This window comes from Macrobrachium rosenbergii, chromosome 45, assembly GCF_040412425.1.
Source record: "Macrobrachium rosenbergii isolate ZJJX-2024 chromosome 45, ASM4041242v1, whole genome shotgun sequence".
Lineage (NCBI taxonomy): Eukaryota > Metazoa > Arthropoda > Malacostraca > Decapoda > Palaemonidae > Macrobrachium > Macrobrachium rosenbergii.
This window is the reverse complement of record NC_089785.1, coordinates 21,219,523-21,246,361: the sequence shown is the minus strand read 5'-3', so window position 1 is coordinate 21,246,361 and position 26,839 is coordinate 21,219,523. Positions and strand designations below refer to the sequence as shown.

General features: G+C 41.9%; 1 protein-coding gene across 1 annotated transcript; it reads right to left on the bottom strand.

Annotated features, from left to right (window-relative positions):
* Positions 1-24,596: 24,596 nt before the first annotated feature.
* Positions 24,597-25,640, bottom strand: LOC136829961 (ecdysteroid-phosphate phosphatase-like). Its single transcript, XM_067089137.1, has one exon. The coding sequence runs from the start codon at positions 25,638-25,640 to the stop codon at positions 24,597-24,599; it is 1,044 nt and encodes a 347-aa protein (XP_066945238.1).
* Between the last annotated feature and the right edge of the window lie 1,199 nt (positions 25,641-26,839).

The window sequence follows — 26,839 nt, the reverse complement described above, 5'->3', positions numbered from 1 at the left end:
TCCTTATTTAGCTTTTTATTGTATCATTTTGCGTCAAACAAACAAAATGACTTTGGAGAATGCAATACATTCCTTCACCTTTGTCATGTCAGGGAATGCAAACATCATCATCCAACTTAAACTTGAGTTACTCGGGGAAAAAAAATTAAATATTCTCTCGTCGAGAAACCTGATATTAATTCTCGCCATTAGATGCCGGGAGTAAGAGTGATTTTAACTCCCACTCACAGAGTAATGTTGCGTTTTACTCCTGATAATAACTTTTGCTTTCGAATTTAAATGAGATAGTTTTGTAACTCCTTTTGAATTCAGTTTCCTTCTTTATTTAATCTCTCGAAGGAAGTAAGAATATTAGACGAGGTAATTTTTTCCGTCTGATTTTGGGTGAGTAATTCGCAAGGTGTCTCAAAGATTTGTGGACGGGTTTCGATTAAAATTCGTGGAGGGGTGGGCAGTGGGCTGAGGAGGAGATGTTTACATTTTGGGAGTGCGTGTTGTTCTAATTATTATTATTAAGTAGGCAAAACAGGTTTTTTTGCTTGAAGTAAAGTGATGCGTTTTATCTCTCTCTCTCTCTCTCTCTCTCTCTCTCTCTCTCTCTCTCTCTCTCTCAATTAGAGAAACGTAGTTCCTCAGATGATCTCTCTCTCTCTCTCTCTCTCTCTCTCTCTCTCTCTCTCTCTCTCTCAAATTAGAGAAACTGTAGTGTCTCAGCTTCTAAAACTCTCTCTCTCTCTCTCTCTCTCTCTCTCTCTCTCTCTCTCTCTCTCTCTCTCTCTCTCTCTCCTAATTCATGAGATCGAATGAAAAGAGTTCACCCCTAATGCCAGTGTCATCTTGTAAATTGGGAAGTTAGCACCCGGCGGCATTTAAAGTCTGGCCGCGTTCATATAATGCCTGGTTTAGCTCAACTGACTGAGCGGTTCAGGAGTTAGAATCACCGACCGTAAAATTACAACTCTCTCTCTCTCTCTCTCTCTCTCTCTCTCTCTCTCTCTCTCTCTCTCTCCTTGGGGGTTGGTTAGTGCCGTCAGTGCGTCTCATGCGGTGCACTGTAGGCATTACTTAAGGGTTCTTTGAAGCACCCCTTCGGCCCCTTGCTGCAACCCCTTTCATTTCTTTAACTGTACCTCCGTTCATATTCTCTTTCTTCCATCTTCCTTTCCACCCTCTCCTAACAATTATGCTTTTGTGACCATATTACTCTCAATCTCCGTTTCAAAGCTGAATGACCTTTGAGGTCCCAGCGCTTGGCCTTTGGCCTAAAATTTATATTCTCTCCGACTCTCTTTCTCTATATTTATTAAGTTTAAAATGAGATTTTTCGTAATAAATAGGCTCATACACATTTGCAAATGTTTGTGTATATATATAGGCCTACCATCTATATATGTATACATATGTATCTATATATGTAAGTGTGTGTGTGTTTGTGTGTACGTGCTTGAGTGTGTATCCATCTTGGAGTGTATTGACCTTGTCAACAATGAAGGAAAGTGTATATAAATAAAATGTACATTTTTCAAAGCCATTCATCATTTACAAGCGCAGTTTTAACGTTTGATCGTAACAGTATTAGTATCATTTAGAATGGAAGGTGGAATTGAATGTCAAATAGATCAGGAGAAATCAACAAATAAACGGAATAAAAAAAAAAAATGCCCCCAAGTTTCTTCGGCGCAGTCGAGTTTTCTGTACAGCCGCTACAGCGTATAATCGAGGCCACCGAAAATAGATCTATCTTTTGGTGGTCTCGGTACAATGCTGTATGAGCCGCGTCTCATGAAACTTTAACCACGGCCTATCCTATGTCGTTGCTAGAAGCATGATTATAGCAAACTTTAACCTTAAATAAAATAAAAACTACTGGGGCTAGAGGACTGCAATTTGGTATGTTTGATGATTGGAGGGTGGATGATGAGCATACCAATTTGCAGCCCTCTAGCCTCAGCAGTTTTTATTTTATTTAAGGTTAAACTTAGCCATGATCGTACGTCCGACACCGCTATAGGTGCCAACAACATACGCCACCACCGGGCCGTGGCTGAAAGTTTCATGGTCCGCCACTGAGAGTTTCATGGGCCGTGGCTGAGAGTTTCATACAGCATTGTATGCTGTACAGAAAACTCGATTGCGCCGAAGAAACTTCAACCCATTCTATACTTATATTTTTTTTTTATATATTTGAATGATTATTGCTTTATTGGTTGGGAAAAAGATCGTTCAGTTTTATTAGGAAAGGATCTTACCTTTTATTCACGAAGCGATTTACCCCGTTGGATTTGCGGGAGAAAAAGATGGTAAATTTTTGCCAGGAAAAAGATCTTAATTATAATCAGAAAAAGATCGTAAAATTTAATCAGAAAAGATCTTACCTTTCAGTTAGAAAAAGTCGCAAGTTGTAATAAGAAGATCGTACATTTGAATCAAGAAAAGAACTTGTATATACTTTGTAATCAGAAAAAGATCCTACCTTATAATAAGAAAAAAGATCTTCCCCCTTTAATTAGAAAAGATCTTACTTTTTAATCAGCAAAAAGATCTTTACCTTCTAATCACAACAAGATCTTACCTTTTCATCAAAAAAAGATCTTAGTTTTTAATCGCAAAAATATTTTTCCTATTAATCAGAAAAAATACAATTTTAGCTGGAAAAGATCATCCGATCTTAACGTTACAATCATGAAAAATCCTACCCTTTAATCAGAAAAAATCATACACTTTTACCTGGAAAAGATCATCCGATCTTAACGTTACAATCATGAAAAAATCCTACCCTTTAATCAGAACAAAATCACACGCTTTCATCTGGAAAAGGTCATCCGATCATCCTTTATAATTCACACTTAGTCAGAAATAGCATTTTGGTCATTTGGTCTTAATCTTCCGATTCTACATTTTAATCGGAAAATAGAAACTTTTTCATTTTATGATATTATCTGGTCGTAATCGTTCAGTAATACCTGGAGGAGGCGTTTCGTAATATTTTTTATTATCTCATTAACTGGTAAAACAAATATTATAAAGTCAGTACACTTCTTTGGCTGTACTAATCAAATACATTTATAAATCGTAATGAAATTGTTAAATAATCAAGGAAATAACTCCTGCTTTTATGAATTATTGCTTTATTATTTTATATATATACTTATAATATTGTTATTCATCTATATTTGCTTTTTATTTTCACATTATTATGCATCTTTTGAATCTGTCAAGTCTTGTACACCAAATTAATGACGGCAGATTGATTTATCGGGTACTGTTAACTGGCGTTGCAAGAGCCATCGTCATCCGTGCCGTCAAGTTTGTGATACATAAGAATACATTCGTATGTATCATACGAATGTATGCGCAGTTTTCGTAATGATAATGGTAATTAGCTATCTAGTTGGAGAATAGGATTATTGTAATTATTAAATGCCCTTTCAGGTCAGGTAATAATAATAATAATAATAATAATAATAATTGTCTATTTACATACAACGGTCATAATGAAAACAAAATATACAAATGTATAATATTTTAGTCTGACTTTTTTCATTTTATTAAAAATACACCGTTATGAGGTTAATAATAATAATAATAATAATAATAATAATAATAATAATAATAATAATAATAATAAAAGAAGAAAATAAAAGTTAAAAAATAAGAAAGTAAAAAATTCCTTTTAATTCACTTGAAAGCCATATATATATATATATATATATATATATATATATATATATATATATATATATATATATATATATATATATATATATATATATATATAAAAACAGACTCTCTAGCACATCAAGGAGTCATCGCCGGTGCTGGGTGTGGGTAGGGGGAGGTGAGTTGTGTATAGGGTACCCCTCCTCCCCCCCGTCGCGTTGCCACTCAGTGAAAATACAGCTGATATAATCTAATTGGAAAATTGATTCGCTCCGATGTATCCCATAACTACATTTACGAGCGAGGAGGAGGAGGAGGAGGAGGAGGAGGTGGTGGAGGTGGAGGTGGAGGAGGAGGAGGAGGCATTAAGATAGTATTCCCCCTCCCTCCCCCCCAGTTTAGAGCTCAGATATTCCATCGTGTCAAAACAGTGAAGGCGATGTTAATATGTCCGATTGAATTCCTCGTAGATGAGAGAGAGAGAGAGAGAGAGAGAGAGAGAGAGAGAGAGAGAGTGAAAGGCTGGGGAGATGTAACAGCAAGATGGAATTATTGTTACCTACTTTAAGTTTCATTTCAAAATGGTATGTGGAGAGAGAGAGAGAGAGAGAGAGAGAGAGAGAGAGAGAAATATGGGATGTAAGAACAATATCAGAATTTCTTTATGTTCTGCATAGGCTATTTCAGTAGAGAGAGAGAGAGAGAGAGAGAGAGAGAGAGAGAGAGAGAGAGAGAGGGAGAGAGAGAGAGATCAGAAATGAGGTTCACGTCACAAGTTCATAAAACAAAAATCTCCCAGAGAGAGAGAGAGAGAGAGAGGGAGAGAGAGAGAGAGAAATGAGGTTTAAGTCTTAAGTTCATAAAACGAAAATCTCCCCAGAGAGAGAGAGAGAGAGAGAGAGAGAGAGAGAGAGAGAGAGAGAGAGAGAGAGAAATGAGGTTTAAGTCTCAAGTTCATAAAACGAAAATCTCTCCAGAGAGAGAGAGAGAGAGAGAGAGAGAGAGAGAGAGAGAGAGAGAGAGAGTATGTCTCAGAAACACAAAACAGGTGGCTTTATATCTATTAGTGTACATAAAGAATGGTTGTGATTCTACGTTTAACGATGTTTGTGCGTTTGTGTTTGTGAACGGTTCGAGAGCCCGCTTTATGTTTTAACATACCAAAAGATGGGTGTGGAAGTGGTATGGCGGTGGGTGGGGGTGGGTGGGGGCTGTACTTGGGTTTGACGAAGGTGGGGGAAAGGGGGAGGGGGTTACATGTGGGACTGGCAAGGGTTCTGAAGAGGATTATTGGTGATTCCAAGATTATTTTATCATTTTTATTATTATTATTTTTATTTTCTTTTAATTTAACTAGGAAATACACGTAAGTTTCTCGTAGTTCTCTCTCTCTCTCTCTCTCTCTCTCTCTCTCTCTCTCTCTCTATATATATATATATATATATATATATATATATATATGCATATATATTATACATATATTATACATACGTGCATACAGACATTTGTGTTATCTAGTTATACTGGAATGGTGAATCGATTTTTTTCTCAGTTTTAGGATTTACTGTGATGGAGAATTTAGTATTTTAGATTTTTCAGCCAAACTGTGAGATGAAGAATTAACGAGACATGTATAAAAAATGTTCAGGAAAGCAGTTTTACTATTGTTTTTACAAACTATTCTAAAAGTGCCAAATAAAGGATTTAAAAGGCAGTTTTTTAAATACCATCAGGAAAATGGTAAAAAAAATAAAAAATAATTGTCTAAATTTTTTTAGAAAAAATTTCGAAAAAATATTTAAAAAAAAAAAACAACGAAAACGTCTGGAGGAAAATATTCGAAGCAGATGGTAACTGGCACTCTCCACCCCCGTTTCCCCCGTCCATCGCCCCCCCCCCGAAAAAAATGAAGAACCTCTACAGGGAAATGATCAAAGCAAATGGCTCAGGGGCAATTATCAAATGAGTTAAGTAAAATGACTCTGGCAAGAGAGGGTAGACGAGAGAGAGAGAGAGAGAGAGTGTGTGAGAGAAAGAGAGAGAGATAGAGGTAGGAGAGAGAGAGAGAGAGAGAGAGAGAGAGAGGAAAGAGAAGGGGGAAATCTTAGTCTCTGGAGGATTGAGAAAGTTGATCTCGGGCGAAGAGGGGTTGTGAAGGGTCCGTTCCTGCTCCCATCCTATCTTTGCCTTGTTAAGTGGGGGATGAGGTGTCCTTCTATCCCCTTCAGAGAGTCTCGAGGGGAATACGATAAAACACCTTTAGGTCCCCTCTCCTTCTCCCTCTTCTTCTCCTTCTTCATCTTCTAATTCTTCTTTCCCCTTGTTTCCCCTCACTCCACTTGAAAGAGAGAGAGAGAGGCGTCTGGAGAGGTGGTATATATATGTATTCCCTTGTGGGTTTGTTGGGGTGGGGAGGAAGACATCTAGCTTATGGGGATTAGGAGGTAAGGGGGAATTTTACAGAGTCCTTTTACGAAGAAACATTTAGTTTAATCAATGGTTATTACGTCTGAAATGAATGGCTGGACTAGAAAAAGGTTGATTTACAAAATTAAGGCGACTTTTCTTAGTAGAGCAGCAAGGCATTTTTTAAATATATGTATATATATGTGTGTGTGTTTGTGTGTACATTGTAAGTGTACAGAAATAGTATGTACATGTCTTCGCCCTTTTTTTTTATAATCATATCCGGTTTTTTGAATTAGGAGAAAGCAGAAATGATTTCAATCTGTCGAATCTATCTGGCTCCAAACTTCCTTGACAGTAATCCAACGCAGTTTTTCGTGAAGACACGTTCACTGTTCACTTTCTTCTTTGTTCCTCTCCTCTCTTCCATTTTTTAAACATTATATTCTCTATTTTACACTTCCTGCGTTGTTTATCTCTTACGGGACACCAAGCAGAAACGCCAACTGTTCTTGCCAATGATTTCATGCGTCGGGGAACCTGATGATTGCTACCTGAATACTTTATGGTTACTTATCCTCGTAACTCCCATCTCTTGGTATGTCCGGGTAGAATCCTGGAAATTGGATAATTGTCCTAATTTGCCAGATATTCTAGAAAATATACAAAAGGTAATTATTTGGATACTGAAGAGTTACAAGCTGTGAATGCCTAAGTCATATTCTTAGATAACTTATAGGATGTACGTGGAGTTAATGTGTCATTATTTAATTAATTTTTTTTATCTTTTAGGATTACTTTTCATAAAATTACTTTTTTAAGATTGCTTTTCATAAATTTACTTTTTCAACCCTTCCTTGTCATTTGTTATCGAGTATCCGGGCGGCAAAATTAGTTAAATTGGTTCCACAGTTTTTCTTTACATATTTCAGTTCAAATTTAACCTCGTAATATATTCTACCTGATTCTGTATCACGTGTGAAATCTTTATTTTAATGAAATTATTTTAGAATTTTTGGGGGGTTGTGTTTTTCTCCAATAAAATGAAATAAGTAAGGGCACTGAATTTGCTAACATTTAAAATAAAAATTACCTTTTAGGTTATATTTGTATCCAACTTGTATACTGAATTGATCCAGTCTGAATTGAAAAGTCAGTAATTCTTTAAAAAATTTCGAACATATAAAATACTTGATGGTAATCATTTTTGCTTAGCCCTTTCAGTGTTTATTTGTTTTGTCTTAATTTTTTTAAAAGTCTTTTGAACCGATAAAATTCTTTTTAACAAAATATAGCACTGATTAACATTACTAAAATGTAGCATTGATTATTATTATTAATGCTGTTAGTGAAATAGTGCATGGAAATCCCCCCTCGCCCCCTCATAAAAAGGAAAGGTCAATAAAACAAAAATAGCCAAATTTGAACGAAAATACCGTTTTCATTCAGGAATCAAAGTCTCTCTCTCTCTCTCTCTCTCTCTCTCTCTCTCTCTCTCTCTCTCTCTCTCTCTCTCTCCACGCGAGTACAGATAGGGAAGTAATACGAAAAGGGTTAAATACGAAAACAGAAATAACCATTAAAAAAAAAAATTCTCATATGTTTGTTTTTCCATCACTTGCGTGAGACCTTGACCTATGATGTTGGCAGTACCCTCCCTCCGCCCTCCCTCATTCTCTCCCTCCCTCCCTCCCTCCCTCCCTGAGGGTTCTTCACACCTTCATAACACTTGAGTTTCAATCAAGATAATTGGAAAAAGACCAGGTCCTCTCGCAAACATTGGGCAAGAGTGGGCCTCCTCTCATTGGTTGTATGGCCTGGATTGAAATTAAACTCGGGTCGAAAGCTGATGTTTACATCTGTGGCATAGCACCGACTCACTGGCCTGGGTATGGATAGGTCTCTCTCTCTCTCTCTCTCTCTCTCTCTCTATATATATATATATATACATATATATATATATATATATATATATATATATATATATATATATTGTTAAGAACACATCATGTGTCTATATAATATATTTATTGTTGAGACCAGATTGGTTGCCTGTTACGTACTTGGTAGATAATCAGCTGTTGTGGGTTGCAAGCAGGGTGGAAAAGACTTGAAGGTTATATATATATATATATATAAAATATATATATATATATTTATATATATATATATATATATATATATATATATATATATATATATATATAGAGAGAGAGAGAGAGAGAGAGAGAGAGAGAGAGAGAGAGAGAGAGAGAGAGAGAGAGAGAGATGCCAGTCATCTTATGTGAACTGTATGAATAAATATTGACATATAATGAACAAATTTACTCAGTTAAAGGAAAGGAGAGGGCCAGTTTTTGCCACGTAATGTAATACTGTTTTTGTTGTTATTGTTTATTTTCCATTTGTTTATTCGTTTGTTTATTTACCTGTGGTCCCTCTCTTGTTGTTTACTTTAATTAAAGCCTTGTGCATCGTAATGCATATACAAGCAAAATGTCATCTTTATACATTTTGTTTATGTTTATATATATATATATATATATATATATATATATATATATATATATATATATATATATATATATATATATATATATATATATAGTGCATGTACCTAGCTGATTGAGACGACCAAGTAGGCCCGTCTTTGATCCCCGGGCGAGAAACGAATGATACGTACATGAGCTTATGTTCAAAACATAATTTCGCTTCTGTTGGTCTGATCTAAACAAGGAATTATATTCTTGTCTGTTAGTCGATTGTTGTGGGTCGCCACGAAGATGGAGAGAGAGAGAGAGAGAGAGAGAGAGAGAGAGAGAGAGAGAGAGAGAGGATCCGTCAAAATTTATACGTTTTCATAATTCTAAAAAAAAAACAGGATGGTCAAAGCGAGGTACCTCTCATCCCCACACCCAGGCAAATCTTTCATCAGATCATCACATATTCATCAGACTCTCTCTCTCTCTCTCTCTCTCTCTCTCTCTCTCTCTCTCTCTCTCTCTCTCTCTCTCTCTCGTTATGAAGACATCAATTTGTGTCAACGCAAAACAAATTGTTTGTGCGAACACAATTTCTCCTGTCATTACAATGCATATTATGCCTGCACCGACGGATTGTGTTCAAGGGGTGGGGAGGGAGAGGGGAGGTTGTAATGGTTGGGTATCCCCTACCCCTTCCCTCTTCCCCTTCCAATCCCCCCTCCCCTTCCGTTTCCCCTTCCATCTCCTTTTCCCCTTCCCCCTTGCATTCTCCCCTTCCCCTCCCCTCCCCTTCATCCCTCCCACTCTCTTCCCCTTTCCCAATTTCCATTCTCCCCTCCCGTCCCCCTCCCCTTCAACCATCCACCCCCCTCCCCTTCCCAATTTCCATTCTCCCCCTCCCGTTCCCCCTCCCCCTTCAACCATCCACTCTCCCCTCCCCTTCCCAATTTCCATTCTCCCCCTCCCGTCTCCCTCACCCCTCCTCCTCATTCTCTTCACCCCTTCCCTTTCAACCTCCCTCTCCTCCCCTTCCCAATTTCCATTCTCCCCCTCCCGTCCCCCTCCCCCATCCCCTTACCCTCCCCTTCTCATTTTTCTCTTTTGCCATTCATTAATCAAAACGATTGCCTTGGAAGAGAGAGAGAGAGAGAGAGAAGAGAGAGAGAGAGAGAGAACGCCACCATTGTGCTCTCCGAAGGTGGGGGGGGGATCCCTTTACACGCCCGTCAGACCACGCCCCCATTATATATTTGCACCTCTGAGAAGTCACGAGATAAAAAGGCTTTGAAAAATATAAGGTGGTTCAGGCAGTAGCACCTTTGAAGGAAAAAAAAAAACTATGAAAAAACTAGCAGGAAGAATGGATCAATTTGTTGTGTTCAGTGGCCGTGGAAAAAAACGAGCAACCTCGTCTTCGCCTGGTAGAAGAAGAAGAAGAAGAAGAAGGAGAAGAAGAAGAAAAAAAATAAGAAGGAAAGGAGAAGAAGAAGAAGAAGAAGAAGAAAAAACCGGAGAAGAAAAGAAAAAGAATAAGAAATTGGAGAATAAGAAATTGAGAAGACTAATAATCGGAAGAAGAAGAAGAAGAGGAAGAAGAAGAAGATTGAAGAAGAATAAGAGAAGAAAGAGAAAGAAGAAGAAATGGAGAAGAAGAATAATCGGAAGAGGAGGAAGAAGGAGAAGAAGAAGAAGAAACCGGAGAAGAAGAAAAAGAATAAGAAATTGGAGAAGAATATTAATCGGAGGAAGAAGAAGAGGAGGAGGAAGAAGAAGAAGAAAAAGAAGAAGAGGAGGAGGGAGGAGGAAGAAGAAGAAGGAAGATGTTGCAAAGTCACGTCTTAATTGACAACACGTCAGTGAAAGACCCATTCTTCTCGACGCCGTTTCACAGGCTGCTCCTGCCTTCACGCCGTCAACGATGGGGTGCAGGTTTCACCTTGACAGTGGCTTTTCCTCTCTGCTTCTTCTTCTTCTCCTTCTTCTTCTTCCTCTTCTTCTTCTTCTTCTTCAATTTGTTGTTGTTGTTCTTCTTCTACTTCTTCAATTTGTTGTTGTTGTTGTTGCTGTTCTTCTTCTTCTTCTTCTTCTTTAATTTGTTGTTGTTGTTTTTCTTCTTCTTCTTCTTCTTCTTCTTCTTCTTCTTTAATTTGTTGTTGTTGTTGTTGTTGTTGTTGTTCTTCTTCTTCTTCTTCTTCTTCTTCTTCTCCAATTTGTTGTTGTTGTTCTTATTTTTTTCCAGTTTCTTCTGTTTCTTCCTTTTCTTCTTCTTCTTCTTCTTCTTCTTTGCTTCCTCCTTCCTCTTCTCCTTCTTCTCCTTCTTCTTAACTCTTTATGGATTTCTTTTCAACTGTTCATTCTTCTTAGGCTCTTTGGTAACTCCTTTTTTTTTTCTTTCTCCAATCCTTTATTTTTTAATCTTTTTGTCTGATTAAGGCATGACATATATCTTTGTTAAAGGTGATGGTATTTTGACGACCTCTCTCTCTCTCTCTCTCTCTCTCTCTCTCTCTCTCTCTCTCTCTCTCTCTCTCTCTCTTCCATGGTTTGTGAAAGGGTTGAATGAAGTGGGAGTCCCATTTCATGCACGTACAACCCCGGACAAAAAGGAGGGGGGTGATTGTGTGTGTGTGTGTGTGTGTAACAGACCGCACTCCTATTGGTTCAAGTCTCATTGGGTCACAAGAAGACCTGTAAGGCTGTGGCAGTTTATAGTATAGCTAATGTTAACCTTTATTTCAGCTCAGGACCATATACAATACAAATACATATAATTTGCATAACTATGCTTAGAATAATAATAATAATAATAATAATAATAATAATAATAATACTTTTTATCTTTTATCAACTTTAATGGTTCCTGCACTGTCACTGTAAGTCTATTATTATTATTATTATTATTATTATTATTATTATTATTATTATTATTATTATTATTTCTCTGCATCTTTCAGGTAATAATAATAATAATAATAATAATAATAATAATAATAATAATAATAATAATAATAATAATATTATTATTATTATTATTATTATTATTATTATTATTATTATTGACGTGTCTTTAATATCCACTGCAAAAGCATTCTGCATTTGCGTGTTGCTTTAACTGGTAATAAGTCGACCATTTCAATATTATTAAACCCTTGCCTTCAACATAAGGGTATTATAGTTTTTGCCTCCACCTGCCTGCCTGTCTCTCTGTCAACATGCTGCAGTCAACCCCGCTGAATGGACCAAGAACATCGCAAAACGTCCGGAACATTTGATGCAGATGCATTGTGTTCCAAGGGAGTTGTGATTTACTTGGCCCAGTCATTGAGAGTGGCCGGAGGATGGGTGTGTGGTAGGTGGGGGAACCTCCCGTTGGCTGGATGCTGCTTGGGGGCACAGTAATCCAGCCAACGGGGGGTCCCCCCTACCTCCCACACACCCATCCCGTAGTCAGTCCCATCAAATGGGCCAAGAAGATCGCAAAACCTCCGGAACATTTGATGCAGATGTATCGTGTTCCAAGGGCGTTGTTAATTCCTTGGCCAAGTCGATGAGGTTGCCTGAAGATGGGTATGTGGTTGGTGGGGGGACCTCCCGTTGGCTGGGGGCCACAGCAACCAACACCAATCCTGCAGTCACCCTGCTGAAAGGGCCAAGGAGATTGCAACTCCTCCAGAACAGCAGATGCAGATGCATCATGTTCCGTGGGCGTTGTGATTTCCTTGGCCCAGTCAGTGAGGTTGGCTGGAGGATGGGTGTGTGGGAGGTGGGGGGACCTCCCGTTGGCTGGATGCTGCTGGAGGATACAGCAACCAACACCCATCCTGCAGTCAACCCAGCTGAATGGGCCGAGAAGATCGCAAAACCTCTGGAACATTTAATGCAGATGCATCATGTCCCGAGGGCGTTGTTAATTCCTTGGCCCAGTTGATGAGGTTGGCTGGAGGATGGGTGTGTGGGAGGTGGTGGGACCTCCTGTTGGCTAGATGGCGCTCGGGAGCACAGCAATCAACACCCATCCTGCAGTCACCCTGCTGATAGGGCCAGGGAGATTGCAACTCCTCCAGAACAGCAGATGCATCATGTTCCGAGGGCGTTGTGATTTCCTTGACCCAGTCGATGAGGTTGGCTGGAGGATGGGTGTGTGGGAGGTGGTGGGACCTCCCGTTGGCTAGATGGCTGCGGGGGGAGCACAGCAATCAACACCCATCCTGCAGTCACCCTGCTGATAGGGCCAGAAGATTGCAACTCCTCCAGAACAGCAGATGCATCATGTTCCGAGGGCGTTGTGATTTCCTTGACCCAGTCGATGAGGTTGGCTGGAGGATGGGTGTGTGGGAGGTGGTGGGACCTCCCGTTGGCTAGATGGCGCTCGGGAGCACAGCAATCAACACCCATCCTGCAGTCACCCTGCTGATAGGGCCAGGGAGATTGCAACTCCTCCAGAACAGCAGATGCATCATGTTCCGAGGGCGTTGTGATTTCCTTGGCCCAGTCGATGAGTTGGCTGGAGGATGGGTGTGTGGGAGGTGGGGGACCTCCCGTTGGCTGGAGGGGGCACAGCAATCAACACCCATCCTGCAGTCAACCCTGTGAAAGGGCCAGGAGATTGCAAAACCTCCAGAACAGTTGATGCAGATGCATCATGTTCCGAGGGCGTTGTGACCTTCCCAGTCGATGAGGTTGGCTGGAGGATGGTGTGGGAGGTGGTGGGACCTCCCGTTGGCTAGATGGCGCTCGGGAGCATAGCAATCAACACCCATCCTGCAGTCACCCTGCTGAAAGGGCCAAGGAGATTGCAAGTCCTCCAGAACAGCAGATGCAGATGCATCATGTTCCGTGGGCGTTGTGATTTCCTTGGCCCAGTCAGTGAGGTTGGCTGGAGGATGGGTGTGTGGGAGGTGGGGGGACCTCCCGTTGGCTGGATGCTGCTGGGGGATACAGCAACCAACACCCATCCTGCAGTCAACCCCACCGAATGGGCCAAGAAGATCGCAAAACCTCCGGAACATTTGATGCAGATGCATCATGTTCCGAGGGCGTTGCGATTTCCTTGGCCCAGTCGATGAGGTTGGCTGGAGGATGGTGTGTGGGAGTGTGGGGACCTCCCGTTGGCTGGATGCTGCTGGGGATACAGCAACCAACACTCATCCGGCAGTCAACCCCACAGAATGAGCCAAGAAGATCGCAAAACCTCCGGAACATTTGATGCAGATGCATCATGTTCCGAGGGCGTTGCGATTTCCTTGGCCCAGTCGATGAGGTTGGCTGGAGGATGGGTGTGTGGGAGGTGGGGGGACCTCCCGTTGGCTGGATGCTGCTGGGGGATACAGCAACCAACACCCATCCTGCAGTCAACCCCACCGAATGGGCCAAGAAGATCGCAACTCCTCCGGAACAATGCGAATCTGCATCAACTCGTAACCAGTCACGACCTTCACAGTCTTCTTTCAATGGAGGGGGGTTTCATCTCGGTTTCCTATAAGTTTCCTCTTCTTCACGCCATTTTTCGACCGTCAATTTCTGGTTCGTCCTCTTCTTCGGATCCATTCCTCATTTCCTCGAGAACTTCTCCTAAGTAATCAACAACTTCTTGAACTGTACAGTCAGTTTTTTCAGAAATTGCTTTCATGTGGAACACAACACCTCTGATTGCCAAGCTCATTTTACGGCTATGTGTTCTGAAATAGCTCAGCATCATGCAGAGCATCCTGACATCCTCGAATGCATTCGCCCTACTGTGACGCCAGTCAAGTGGTCCTCCGAATAGATGTTTCTTACCAAATTGGCAAGCTTGATCAAAGGTCAAAATTGTTGGCTGTGTTGTCTCTTTATCAATGACAACATTTTTCCCGAACAGTTGGTTATGTGATATCCCCCGACGATGCATATTGGCGACGATCTCGGCAACCTTCTTCACCATTGATACTATTTCTATCGGTTTTCGGGCCTTTTTTCCACCCCATTCCCAAAAGTTCACTGTACCAGGGACGTTCATGATGATTCCATAGGGTGGTACCGCGGACACTGCGCAAATGTTCGGCACCCCTTCTATACCCTTTAATGCCCTTATATGAAATACTTCGTTCAGCAACTCAAGGGCACTTGGTCTAAATATTAAGTCGCTGGCTTCTTCGTCGGGCACCTTAATTGCAAGACGCTCCTTCACATCATCGAAACGGTAGAGATAGCACGCATTACTCGCGCCTAAGGGAATTTTCCTGCCCGACAGAAAAGGAACGCCTTTCAAGGTGACTATTGGGATCTTCATACGTCTTAATGCTTTGACGAGTTTTCTTTCATCGTGACGAAGTCTCCTGATCTTTCTGAACCTCTGTTCACATTCCTTCAGAGTTACTACCGGCCTCGTAGGTCTAGCTCTACAGAATTTTTCTGTAATTTTCCGAATCCCCATTTTCAGCAATGTGATTATCGCTTCATAAATTTCAAATCCGCATATCCTGACGATATTTCTTACCCTGAATGATAAGCCATCAAGCATGCTCTGTGCAATGTCTGTAAAATTCAGGGATTCCAGGGCATTTGGTTCCATCTCTTCTTGTGTATGGCCGTCTTTCAAGTCACAGTGCCCTTCTGAGGTCCTCTCCTCTTTGTAGTCTCTTTGCACTGTATCCAGATGCTGACTTTTAGCATCGCGGATTTCTGTTAAGTCGAGACTTTGTTCTTTGGCGATTTCATTATTCTCTTCGCCCTGCTCCTCTTCTGTTCCTGCTTCAGGTTTACCTTCCTTCACTTGTTCCTCCTTTATTTTCCATTCCTTCTCTGTGATCATTTTATTTTCCTCTTCCTTCCCCATCTTCCTACCTTGCTTTGGCGTCGTTTGTTGACTTCCAGTCGTCCCTCTTGGCTCTAGGCTGACATTGTTCATCTGTGCGAGGCGAGATAAAGTAGCAATTTGATCTTTTTGCATGTTGTAGAGGTCTCTCAGGCAGTCATTCTTGTCTCTCTCCCTTTGCAGGGCCTTTCGAAGCTCCTCAGAAGAGACATCCGCCTTCGTTCGGTGCTCAGGCAACTGTGTCCGGAGCTTTCCTACAGAGCGCCTCAAATTTTCTACTTCAGCTAGCAATTTTGTGTTCTCCGTCTTCAGTTCCGCGTTTGTTTGTACCGCGTCCTTAGTTTGGTTTTTGAACTTTACTACTTCTTCTTCTTGCTCCCGTAGCCATTTCTCCATCTGTTGTTGCTTTTGCCGTTCTGTCCTTAAGGTTTCCTCGAGCTCTCCTCTCTCTTGTCTCAGTTCATCAATTTCTTGCTGGAATGTCCTTTGCTGGGACATTTTCTCCAGCTGCAGTTGACGAACGAGCTCCTGCCGCAGGAGTGTTTCTTGGTCGACTCTGTGCTTCAGAGACTGGACCTGGAGGTCCTTCTGACGGACGTCCTGGTTGAGCCGTTGGATGACAGCTATCAGGTGATCAACAACGTCACTCGAAAGCTCTGAATGTTGCAACGTTGTCGTCTGCAATCCTCCTTCAATAGACGATATCCTCTTCCGGGTGTGTGATGAATTATTCCTTTCTTCGTCCTTCTTACCATTCGTCGTCGATGAATTCGAGCGTAAAATTCCGTTTCCTTCCTCTAGCAAATATACCTTTTCCTCCGAACGTTCTCTTTCTTCAATATCCTCAACCAGTCTTTCCCCCTGTCCTACTGTTCTTCCTGGCTGATGATCCGTTTCCTCTGCAATCATTCCGTTCTGATTAGAATTATAACTCAAAAGATTTCCATGGGCGTTCGACAAAAATTCTGCAAGCAAGCCCAGGCGACTCAGTAATCCCGTGATTTCCGTGGGAAGAACCATATAACAAATATTAACTCCAATTCGGAGACAAGTGGACAAAAAGTTTGTGCTGTTCAACATGATTCTTTATTGTAGAGTAACACTCCCTGTCGTTGGCTTAGATTCAGAATATGCCACATTGTCAAGAAATCGACTCCGAAGGCTTCAGACTCCACCTCCTGAAGACTCGTAACCCCGGAAGCTGCTGGAAGCCTCCAGGAAGCGATTCCTCATTGCTGTTGTATCGCAGACGTACTTTGGAGACCTGACCAGCTCTCTGAAGCCTTTGGAGCCGATTTCTTTTCTCCGAGGTAATGGGAGCGTTAACTTGTCCCCTAACGGGAGTTATACAGTCTTTTCCACGGGTATACCACAGGGTTGCTGACCCGCCGGGAATGCTTGCAGTGTTCTGTCCGAACGCCTTCGTAAATCTTACGAGTTATAATTCGAATCAGAGCGGCGAAGTTAGAAATCTCGCCGGGAAATTGAGTCAGATATATATATATATATATATATATATATATATATATATATATATATATATATATATATAATCATAACGTGTGGAACAGACTTGTATGGCCTAGTGGATAGTGCCCTTGCCTTACACCTGAGAGACCTGGGTTCGATCCCGACGCGAGTCAGAAATATATATATATATATATATATATATATATATATATATATATATATATATATATATATATATATATTTATATATATATATATATATATATATATATATATATATATATATATATATATATATATATATTTATTTATTTATATATATATAGATAGATATACATATATGACGTGTATTCCACAGACCTATCAATGTTAACGTGGTTTTTGTTAGGAATATAATACAATCATTTTACATACTTTTGTAAGGGCACGAGATGCTTATAGACACGAAGATATGCTTTTTAAGTACCACTGACAAGCCTGTGTGAAGGAAATGTACAGAGAAAAACATATATATATTTCATTCATGAAGGCAGAGTTGAACTGCAGGATGAACTGATACAATATGAACAGTATAAACTCAGAAATTCAATAAAACGTAGATAACTCAACTACGGTATTTTTTTCCTTAGTTTTTATTAGAATTGTAAAAAATTTCACGTAGTTCCTCCCAGCACTTTTTCTTTACTATTTTGTCCTTATAATCATCCGATCTCATGTCCCACATGACTGGACGTTTTTCAACTTCATCAGAGAAAATGGTATCAAAGCAACTAGTCTCCATTTTGAGCAGGGAAACGCAGGCCGTGCCGTTGTGTGTTTGTGTGTGTGTGTGTGTGTGTGTGTGTGTGCACCCCTGTGCTCCTTTCTATTACATCCTGTGGCTACTTCTCCCTTCCTATTACATCCTGAGGCTGCTTCTCCCTTCCTATTACATCCTGTGGCTGCTTCTCCCTTCCTATTACATCCTGAGGCTGCTTCTCCCTTCCTATTACATCCTGAGGCTGCTTCTCCCTTCCTATTACATCCTGTGGCTGCTTCTCCCTTCCTATTACATCCTGTGGCTGCTTCTCCCTTCCTATTACATCCTGTGGCTGCTTCTCCTTCCTATTACATCTGGCTGCTTCTCCTTCCTATTACATCCTGTGGCTGCTTCTCCTTCCTATTACATCCTGTGGCTGCTTCTCCTTCCTATTACATCCTGTGGCTGCTTCTCCTTCCTATTACATCCTGTGGCTGTTTCTCCCTTCCTATTACATCCTGTGGCTGCTTCTCCCTTCCTATTACATCCTGAGGCTGCTTCTCCCTTCCTATTACATCCTGTGGCTGCTTCTCCCTTCCTATTACATCCTGAGGCTGCTTCTCCTTCCTATTACATCCTGAGGCTGCTTCTCCTTCCTATTACATCCTGTGGCTGCTTCTCCTTCCTATTACATCCTGTGGCTGCTTCTCCTTCCTATTACATCCTGTGGCTGCTTCTCCTTCCTATTACATCCTGTGGCTGCTTCTCCTTCCTATTACATCCTGTGGCTGCTTCTCCCTTCCTATTACATCCTGTGGGCTTCTCCTTCCTATTACATCTTACATCCTGTGGGAGAAGTAGCCTGGAGCTAATAGAGGGAATCCTGTGGCTGCAGGGAAAGGGAGAAGCTATTACATCCTGTGGCTGCTTCTCCCTTCCTATTACATCCTGATCTATTGGAGAAAGGAGAAGCAACATCATCCTGTGGCTGCTTCTCCTTCCTATTACATCCTGTGGCTGCTTCTCCCTTCCTATTACATTACATCCTGTGGCTGCTTCTCCTTCCTACATCCTGTGGCTGCTTCTCCTTCCCATTACATCCTGTGGGGAGTAGCACAGGAGGCTGCTTCTCCCTTCTCCTTCCTACATCCTGTGGGGAGAGGAGAATGCATTACATCCTGTGGCTGCTTCTCCTCCCTATTACATCTGTGGGAGAGTAGCCTTAGGAGAAGCAGCATTACATCCTGTGGCTGCTACATCTCTCCTTCCTATTACATCCTGTGGGAAGTAGCCTCAGGCTTCTCCTATTACAAAGGAGTGGCTTCTCCCTTCCATTACATCCTGTGGCTGCTTCTCCTATTACATCCTGGGAGAAGTAGCCACAGGATCTAATAGGAAGGAGAAGCAGCATTACATCCTGTGGCTGCTTCTCCCTTCTATTACATCCATCCTGTGGCTGCTTCTCCTTCCTATTACATCCTGTGGGAGAGTAGCCACAGGATCCTGTGGGCCAGCTGCTTCTCCTTCCTATTACATCCTGGGGAAGCTTCTCCTTCCTATTACATCCTGTGGCTGCTTCTCCTTCCTATTACATCCTACATCCTGGAGAGTAGAAGGAGAAGCAGCATTACATCCTGTGGCTGCTTCTCCTTCCTATTACATCCTGTGGGAGAAGTAGCCACAGGGCAAAGAAGGAGAAGCAGCATTACATCCTGTGGCTGCTTCTCCTTCTACATCCTTCCAATACAGAAGGAGAAGCAGCATTACATCCTGTGGCTGCTTCTCCTTCTTCCTATTACATCCTGTGGGAGAAGTAGCCACAGGATGCAATAGAAGAAGGAGAAGCATCCCTGTGGCTGCTTCTCCCTTCCTATTACATCCTGTGGCTGCTTCTCCCTTCCTATCCATCCTGTGAGAAGTGGCTGCTTCTCCTTCCTATTACATCCTGTGGCTGCTTCTCCTTCCTATTACATCCTGTGGCTGCTTCTCCTTCCTATTACATCCTGTGGGAGAAGTAGCCACAGGATGCAATAGGAAGGAGAAGCAGCATTGGCTGCTTCTCCCTTCCTATTACATCCTGTGGCTGCTTCTCCCTCCCTATTACATCCTGTGGGAGAAGTTCTCCTTCCCTGCAAAGCTGCTTCGGCTGCTTCTCCCTTCCTATTACATCCTGTGGCTGCTTCTCCCTTCCTATTACATCCTGTGGGAGAAGTAGCCACAGGATCTAGGAAGGAGAAGCAGCATTACATCCTGTGGCTGCTTCTCCCTTCCTATTACATCCTGTGGCTGCTTCTCTCCTTCCCATTAGCCACAGGACATCCTGTGGCTGCTTCTCCCTTCCTATTACATCCTGTGGCTGCTTCTCCCTTCCTATTACATCCTGTGGCTGCTTCTCCCTTCCTATTACATCCTGTGGGGGAAGTAGCCAGGATGCAATAGAAGGGAGAAGCAGCATTACATCCTGTGGCTGGCTGCTTCTCCCTTCCTATTACATCCTGTGGCTGCTTCTCCTTCCTATTACATCCTGTGGCTGCTTCTCCTTCCTATTACATCCTGGGCTGCTTCTCCTTCCTATTACATCTTGTGGAGAAGTAGCCACTTCCCTAGAAGGGAGCATCCTGTGGCTGCTTCTCCCTTCCATTACATCCTGTGGCTGCTTCTCCTTCCTATTACATCCTGTGGCTGCTTCTCCTCCCTATTACATCCTGTGAGAAGTAGCCACAGGATGCATTAGGAAGGAGAAGCAGCTTCATCCTGTGGCTGCTTCTCCCTTCCTATTACATCCTGTGGCTGCTTCTCCCTTCCATTACATCCTGTGGGAGAAGTAGCCACAGGAGCAATAGGAAGCTTCTCCAGCATTACATCCTGTGGCTGCTTCTCCCTTCCTATTACATCCTGTGGCTGCTTCTCCTTCCTATTACATCCTGTGGGAGAAGTAGCCACAGGATGCTAGGAAGGGAGAAGCAGCATTCATCCTGTGGCTGCTTCTCCTTCCTATTACATCCTGTGGCTGCTTCTCCCTTCCCTATTACATCTTGTGGGACAGGATGCAACAGGCTCCTTCATCCTGTGGCTGCTTCTCCTTCCTATTACATCCTGTGGCTGCTTCTCCCTCCCTATTACATCCTGTGGAGAAGTAGCCACAGGATGCAATAGGGGAAGGAGAAGCAGCATTACATCCTGTGGCTGCTTCTCCTTCCTATTACATCCTGTGGCTGCTTCTCCCTTCCTATTACATCCTGTGGCTGCTTCTCCCCTTCCTATTACATCCTGTGGATTCTCCTTCCATTACATCTTGTGGGAGAGCCCTTCCTATTACAATAGAGAAGCTTCTCCCTTCCTATTACATCCTGTGGCTGCTTCTCCTTCCTATTACATCCTGTGGGAGAAGTAGCCACAGGATCAATAGGAAGGAGAAGCAGCATTACATCCTGTGGCTGCTTCTCCTTCCTATTACATCCTGTGGCTGCTTTCTCCTCCCTATTACATCCTGTGGGAGAAGTAGCCACAGGATGCAATAGGAAGGGAGAAGCAGCATTACATCCTGTGGCTGCTTCTCCCTTCCTATTACATCCTGTGGCTGCTTCTCCCTTCCTATTACATCCTGTGGGAGAAGTAGCCACAGGATGCAATAGGAAGGGAGAAGCATCATCCTGTGGCTGCATTAGGAAGGAGCTGCTTCTCCATCCCTATTACATCCTGTGGCTGCTTCTCCCTCCCTATTACATCCTGTGGGAGAAGTAGCCACAGGATGCAATAGGAAGGGAGAAGCAGCATTACATCCTGTGGCTGCTTCTCCCTTCCTATTACATCCTGTGGCTGCTTCTCCCTTCCTATTACATCCTGTGGGAGAAGTAGCCACAGGATGCAATAGGAAGGGAGAAGCAGCATTACATCCTGTGGCTGCTTCTCCCTTCCTATTACATCCTGTGGCTGCTTCTCCCTTCCTATTACATCCTGTGGGAGAAGTAGCCACAGGATGCAATAGGAAGGGAGAAGCAGCATTACATCCTGTGGCTGCTTCTCCCTTCCTATTACATCCTGTGGCTGCTTCTCCCTTCCTATTACATCCTGTGGGAGAAGTAGCCACAGGATGCAATAGGAAGGGAGAAGCAGCATTACATCCTGTGGCTGCTTCTCCCTCCCTATTACATCCTGTGGGAGAAGTAGCCACAGGATGCAATAGGAAGGGAGAAGCAGCATTACATCCTGTGGCTGCTTCTCCCTTCCTATTACATCTTGTGGGAGAAGTAGCCACAGGATGCAATAGGAAGGAGAAGAATTACATCCTGTGGCTGCTTCTCCCTTCCTATTACATCTGTGGGAGAAGTAGCCACAGGATGCAATAGGAAGGGAGAAGCAGCATTACATCCTGTGGCTGCTTCTCCCTTCCTATTACATCTTGTGGGAGAAGTAGCCACAGGATGCAATAGGAAGGGAGAAGCAGCATTACATCCTGTGGCTGCTTCTCCCTTCCTATTACATCCTGTGGGAGAAGTAGCCACAGGATGCAATAGGAAGGGAGAAGCAGCATTACATCCTGTGGCTGCTTCTCCCTTCCTATTACATCCTGTGGCTGCTTCTCCTTCCTATTCCATCCTGTATTTGGGGAGGTAGCCACAGGATCTGCTAGACCCCTGAGGAGAAGCAATTTGTCTTCAGAGAGCTCTTCATCAAAAGTTAGTCTGTCCCAGTGGCTCTTTTTCAGCCTGTACATTTGTGGGAATTTAGATTTAGCCTGATAATAGAGTTCAGTACAAAGTACGGAAGTTTATCCCAGAGCTTGCACTTCAATATTAGGCAGAGAAATTGACAGATTGTAAAACTTCAAGTACATTTTGTTTATCCTCTTCTCCTTCCTATTACATCCTGTGGCTGCTTCTCCCTTCCTTTTGACAGCCAAACATCCTGTGGAAGCTTGCCACAAGGATGCTAAAAAGAAAGGGAATCGTGCCTTCGCCGAATCCTGGGATAGTGAGCACGGTCATTTATTGGGCAACTGTGAGTGCTTCTCCCCTCTATTACATCCAGTGAGAAGTATCTTCCAGGGATGCATAAGGTGTATGGTGCGTTCTTTCGTAATAATCCTGTCGTTGTTTCTCCTTCCTATATGGTTTGTACATCTTGTAATATTAAATCCAGCATCGAGGAGTTCAATGGAAGGAGAAGACATTACATCCCGAAGGTGGCTATCCATTCTAGTAGCCCCGGTTCTAATTACATCCTGTTGCTGAAGCTCCTTCTATTATTTTCCTCCTGTTACATCCTGTGGGAGATACGGGGGAAATGCAAAATCGAAGGATGTTTGCAGTTTTCATTACTGATCCTGTAGCTCTTCGTCTGGCCCCCGTTACATCAGTGGGGCGTCTGTCCTCCCTTCTCTATTACATCCTGTGGGGAAGAACAGGATTAGGAAGGAAAAATCAGCGTTTTCATCCGTCATAATCATTTTCTTTATATTTTTCAAACCAATTTCTGTCCACTTCTCCAGGCCTTCCTATTACATCTGACGACGATAAGGCCTAGTCCTCTGTGAGAAGGAGAAGCTGCGTTCTTCTGTGGAAGAACCACGAGCCTCCTTCAATATTCATCTGGCTGATTTCCTTCCTATTACATCGTGTGGGAGAATAAACCTACAATCATTAGGAAGGAGAGGGTATTAGTCCATAGATACTCGTGGCTGAATTCTAACCTATTACATCCAATTGGGAGAAAGCCACAGGATAAAGCGTTTGTGAGAAGCAACATGATTTTTCCTGTAAAGCTAAGGCTTCCCATTCGTTGGCTTACATCCAAAATATGCTTCTCTCCAAGTCCTAAATCGACATCCTGGGGAGAGTAGCCACATCAATAGGAAGGGAGACAGCATTAGTCCTGTGGAGCTTCTCCCTTCCTATTACATTTCTGGCTGCTTCTCCTTCCTATTACATCCTGTGTGGAGTAGCCACAGGATGCAATAGGAAGGAGAAGCAGCATTACATCCTGTGGCTGCTTCTCCCTTCCTATATACATCCTGTGGCTATATCTCCTCCCCTATTACATCCTGTATATGTATATACTGTATGCAATAGGAATATTTAACACTACATCCTCAAAAATATTCTGCAACATCCTGTGGCTTTTCGTTCCTCCCTAATTACATCCTTTTGGGAGGTTGTTAATCACAGGATTAACAATATAAAAAAGTGGAGAAGAAAAATTCATATTACGAAAAAGCACAGAAACATTTTGAAAAAATTTCACTTCAGATGATTGGGCAAAAGAGTCAAAGAAGAAACTATATTTCTGATGGCAGCTTCTCCTTCCTAATAAAATCCTTGGATAACCATCAATGACATTATATATATATAAAAAAGAAAGAATTCAACCATTATCGTTGTCAAAACAAAAAGAAAAATTCATAACGTCGTATGTTATCGTCTTCTGACTCCACATTCCTGTGGAGGAAAAGTTTAAACAGGATGCAATCCCAGGAAGGAGAAGCAATCATTAGCATGCATAAGACTAATGTTTCTATCGTTCCTATTACATCTTGTGGGCTTAGCGTAAATAAAACAACCATGCAATAGGAAGGATACAACAACATTACATCCTGTGGCTGCATGATAAATTCATTGTAAAAACTGGAAGTAGCCTCAGGATGCACTACTATCATCATTATGATCACTGTGGTGCTTCTCGCCTAACTCCCTATGACTATCGATGTTTATGGGAGAACATTACGCTCTCTCCCCTTCAAAGGATGCAAAGGAAGCAGCATTACATCCTGATGGCTTCTTCTCCTTCCAAGAAACACATCTTGTGGGAGAAGTAGCCACAGGATGCAATAGGAAGGGAGGGGCAGCATTACATCCTGTGGCTGCTTCTGGCCGATGATTTCTGTAGCCACAGTCATCTTTTTTTGCGATGAGGAGGAGAGCATTACATCCTGTGGCTGCTTCTCCTTCCATTTATTACATCCTGTGGCTAGCTAATTTTAATTCTTTAGAAATTCCATCCTGTATTTGGGGAGGTTGTTGTGATCTTCTAGACCCCTGAGGCTTCATCAATTGTCTTCAGAGAGCTCTTCATCAAAAGTTAGTCTGTCCCAGTTCTTTTTCAGCCTGTCTATTTGTGTTAGGAATTTAGGATTTAGCCTGATAATAGAGTTCAGTACAAAGTACGGAAGTTTATCCCAGAGCTTGCACTTCAATATTAGGCAGAGAAATTGAATTCGATTGTAAAACTTCAAGTACTTTTGTTTATCCTCTTTTTTAGCGAAAGCCATGTAATCATCGTGCCAAATTTTGCCAACTTTTGACAGCCAAACGTGTCCTAAGTATGGAAGCTTGCCACCAAGGCTGACTAGTTCCAAAAAGAAAGGGAATCGTGCCTTCGCCGAATCTGTTGGGATAGTGAGCACGGTCATTTGGTGGGCAACAATGAGTACCGTCCCCTCTCTCGCAGTGTCCTCATGATCTTCCAGGCAATGCATAAGTGTATGGTGCGTTCTTTCGTAATAATCCTTCGTTGTTTCTTTACGATTAATAAAGGTGGCTTCCATATATGGTTTGTACTCCTGGCTAATATTAAATCCAGCATCGAGGAGTTCTTGGCGGGAGAAGACTTCCGGAAATTTTCCCCCGAAGGTGGCTATCCATTCTAGTAGCCCCGGTTCTAATTTCAGCTCTACGTGTTGTAATGAAGCTCCTTCTATTATTTTCCTTGCTGTTTCCAAACACCGATACGCGGGGGAAACATAAATCGACGTGATGTTTGCAGTTTTCATTACTGATCCCATAGCTCTGGCATCGTCTTGGCCCCGTTTGGTCAGTGGGGCGTCTGTCCTGTAATCTTCTCTGTTGCGTCTGACGGGAAGAACTTTTGGGTAAAAATCCCCTGCGTTTTCACCGTCATAATCATTTTCTTTATATTTTTCAAACCAATTTCTGTCCACTTGCTCCAGGCGTTCACCGTGTCTGACGACGATAAGGCCTAGTCCTCTGTGAGTAGAAGAAAGGCTGCGTTCTTCTGTGGAAGAACCACGAGCCTTGTCAATATTCATCTGCTGATTTTCGACAGCGTCGAAGTAGAATAAACCTACAATCATTCCCAAGAGGGTAGGTAGTCCATAGATACTCGTGGGAAGGAATATATAACAAATAATAACTCCAATTAGGAGACAAGTCAATAAAGCGTTTGTGCGGTTCAACATGATTTTTTCCTGTAAAGTAAGGCTCCCATTCGTTGGCTTACATCCAAAATATGATCTCCAAGTCAATAAATCGACTCCAAAGGCTTCAGAGAGCTCATCAGGACTGCGAAGTCCTGATGAGCTCTCTGAAGCTCCATGGGCTGGAGTCGATTTCTTGACTTGGAGATAATTTATCTTGTGTGTGTGTGTGTGTGTGTGTATATATATATATATATATATATATATATATATATATATATATATATATATATATATATATATATATATATATATATATCCTGTATATACTGTATATATAATATTTATGTACACTCACTCAAAAATATTCTGCAACATGTTCCAGAAGTTTTCGTTCACCTAACAGTAATTTGTTCTTTTGATATTTACAAGGAAATGTAATTTTCTTATTCGATTTTAGTTATTAATCATACGGTTAACAATATAAAAAAAGTGGTGGTGAAAAATTCATATTACGAAAAATGACGAAACATTTTGAAAATGTTTTTACTTCAGATGATTGGGCAAAAGAGTCAAAGAAGAAACTATATTTCGGATCCAGATAAAGCTTATTGACTAATAAAATAATATTGAATAACCATCAATGAAATTATATATATATATAAAAAGAAAGAATTCAACCATTATCGTTGTCAAAAACAAAAAAGAAAAATCTCATAACGTCGTATGTTATCGTGTGACTCCACATTCGGGCAGGAAAAGTTTAAACTGTCTCGTCACTAAGCCGGCCACAATCATTAGCTTGCATAAGACTAATGTTTCTATCGTAGATATTGCTCGGCAGCTTAGCGTAAATAAAACAACCATGCATAGAGGGATACAACAACAGAGAGAACGAGGAAACATGATAAATTCATTGTAAAACTGAGGACAACCTCATTGTTGCACTACTGTTAAGTATCATCATCGGATGATCACTGAAGGTGCTCCGCCTAACTCCCCCTGACTACCGATGTTGCTATAAAGAGAGAACATTACGCTCTCCCTTCAAATTGCTGCTCAAACCATCCGTAACAGGTTACATGAGCCCAAGATATTATTTCATCATACTCCTGCCAAGAAACACTTCACATCAG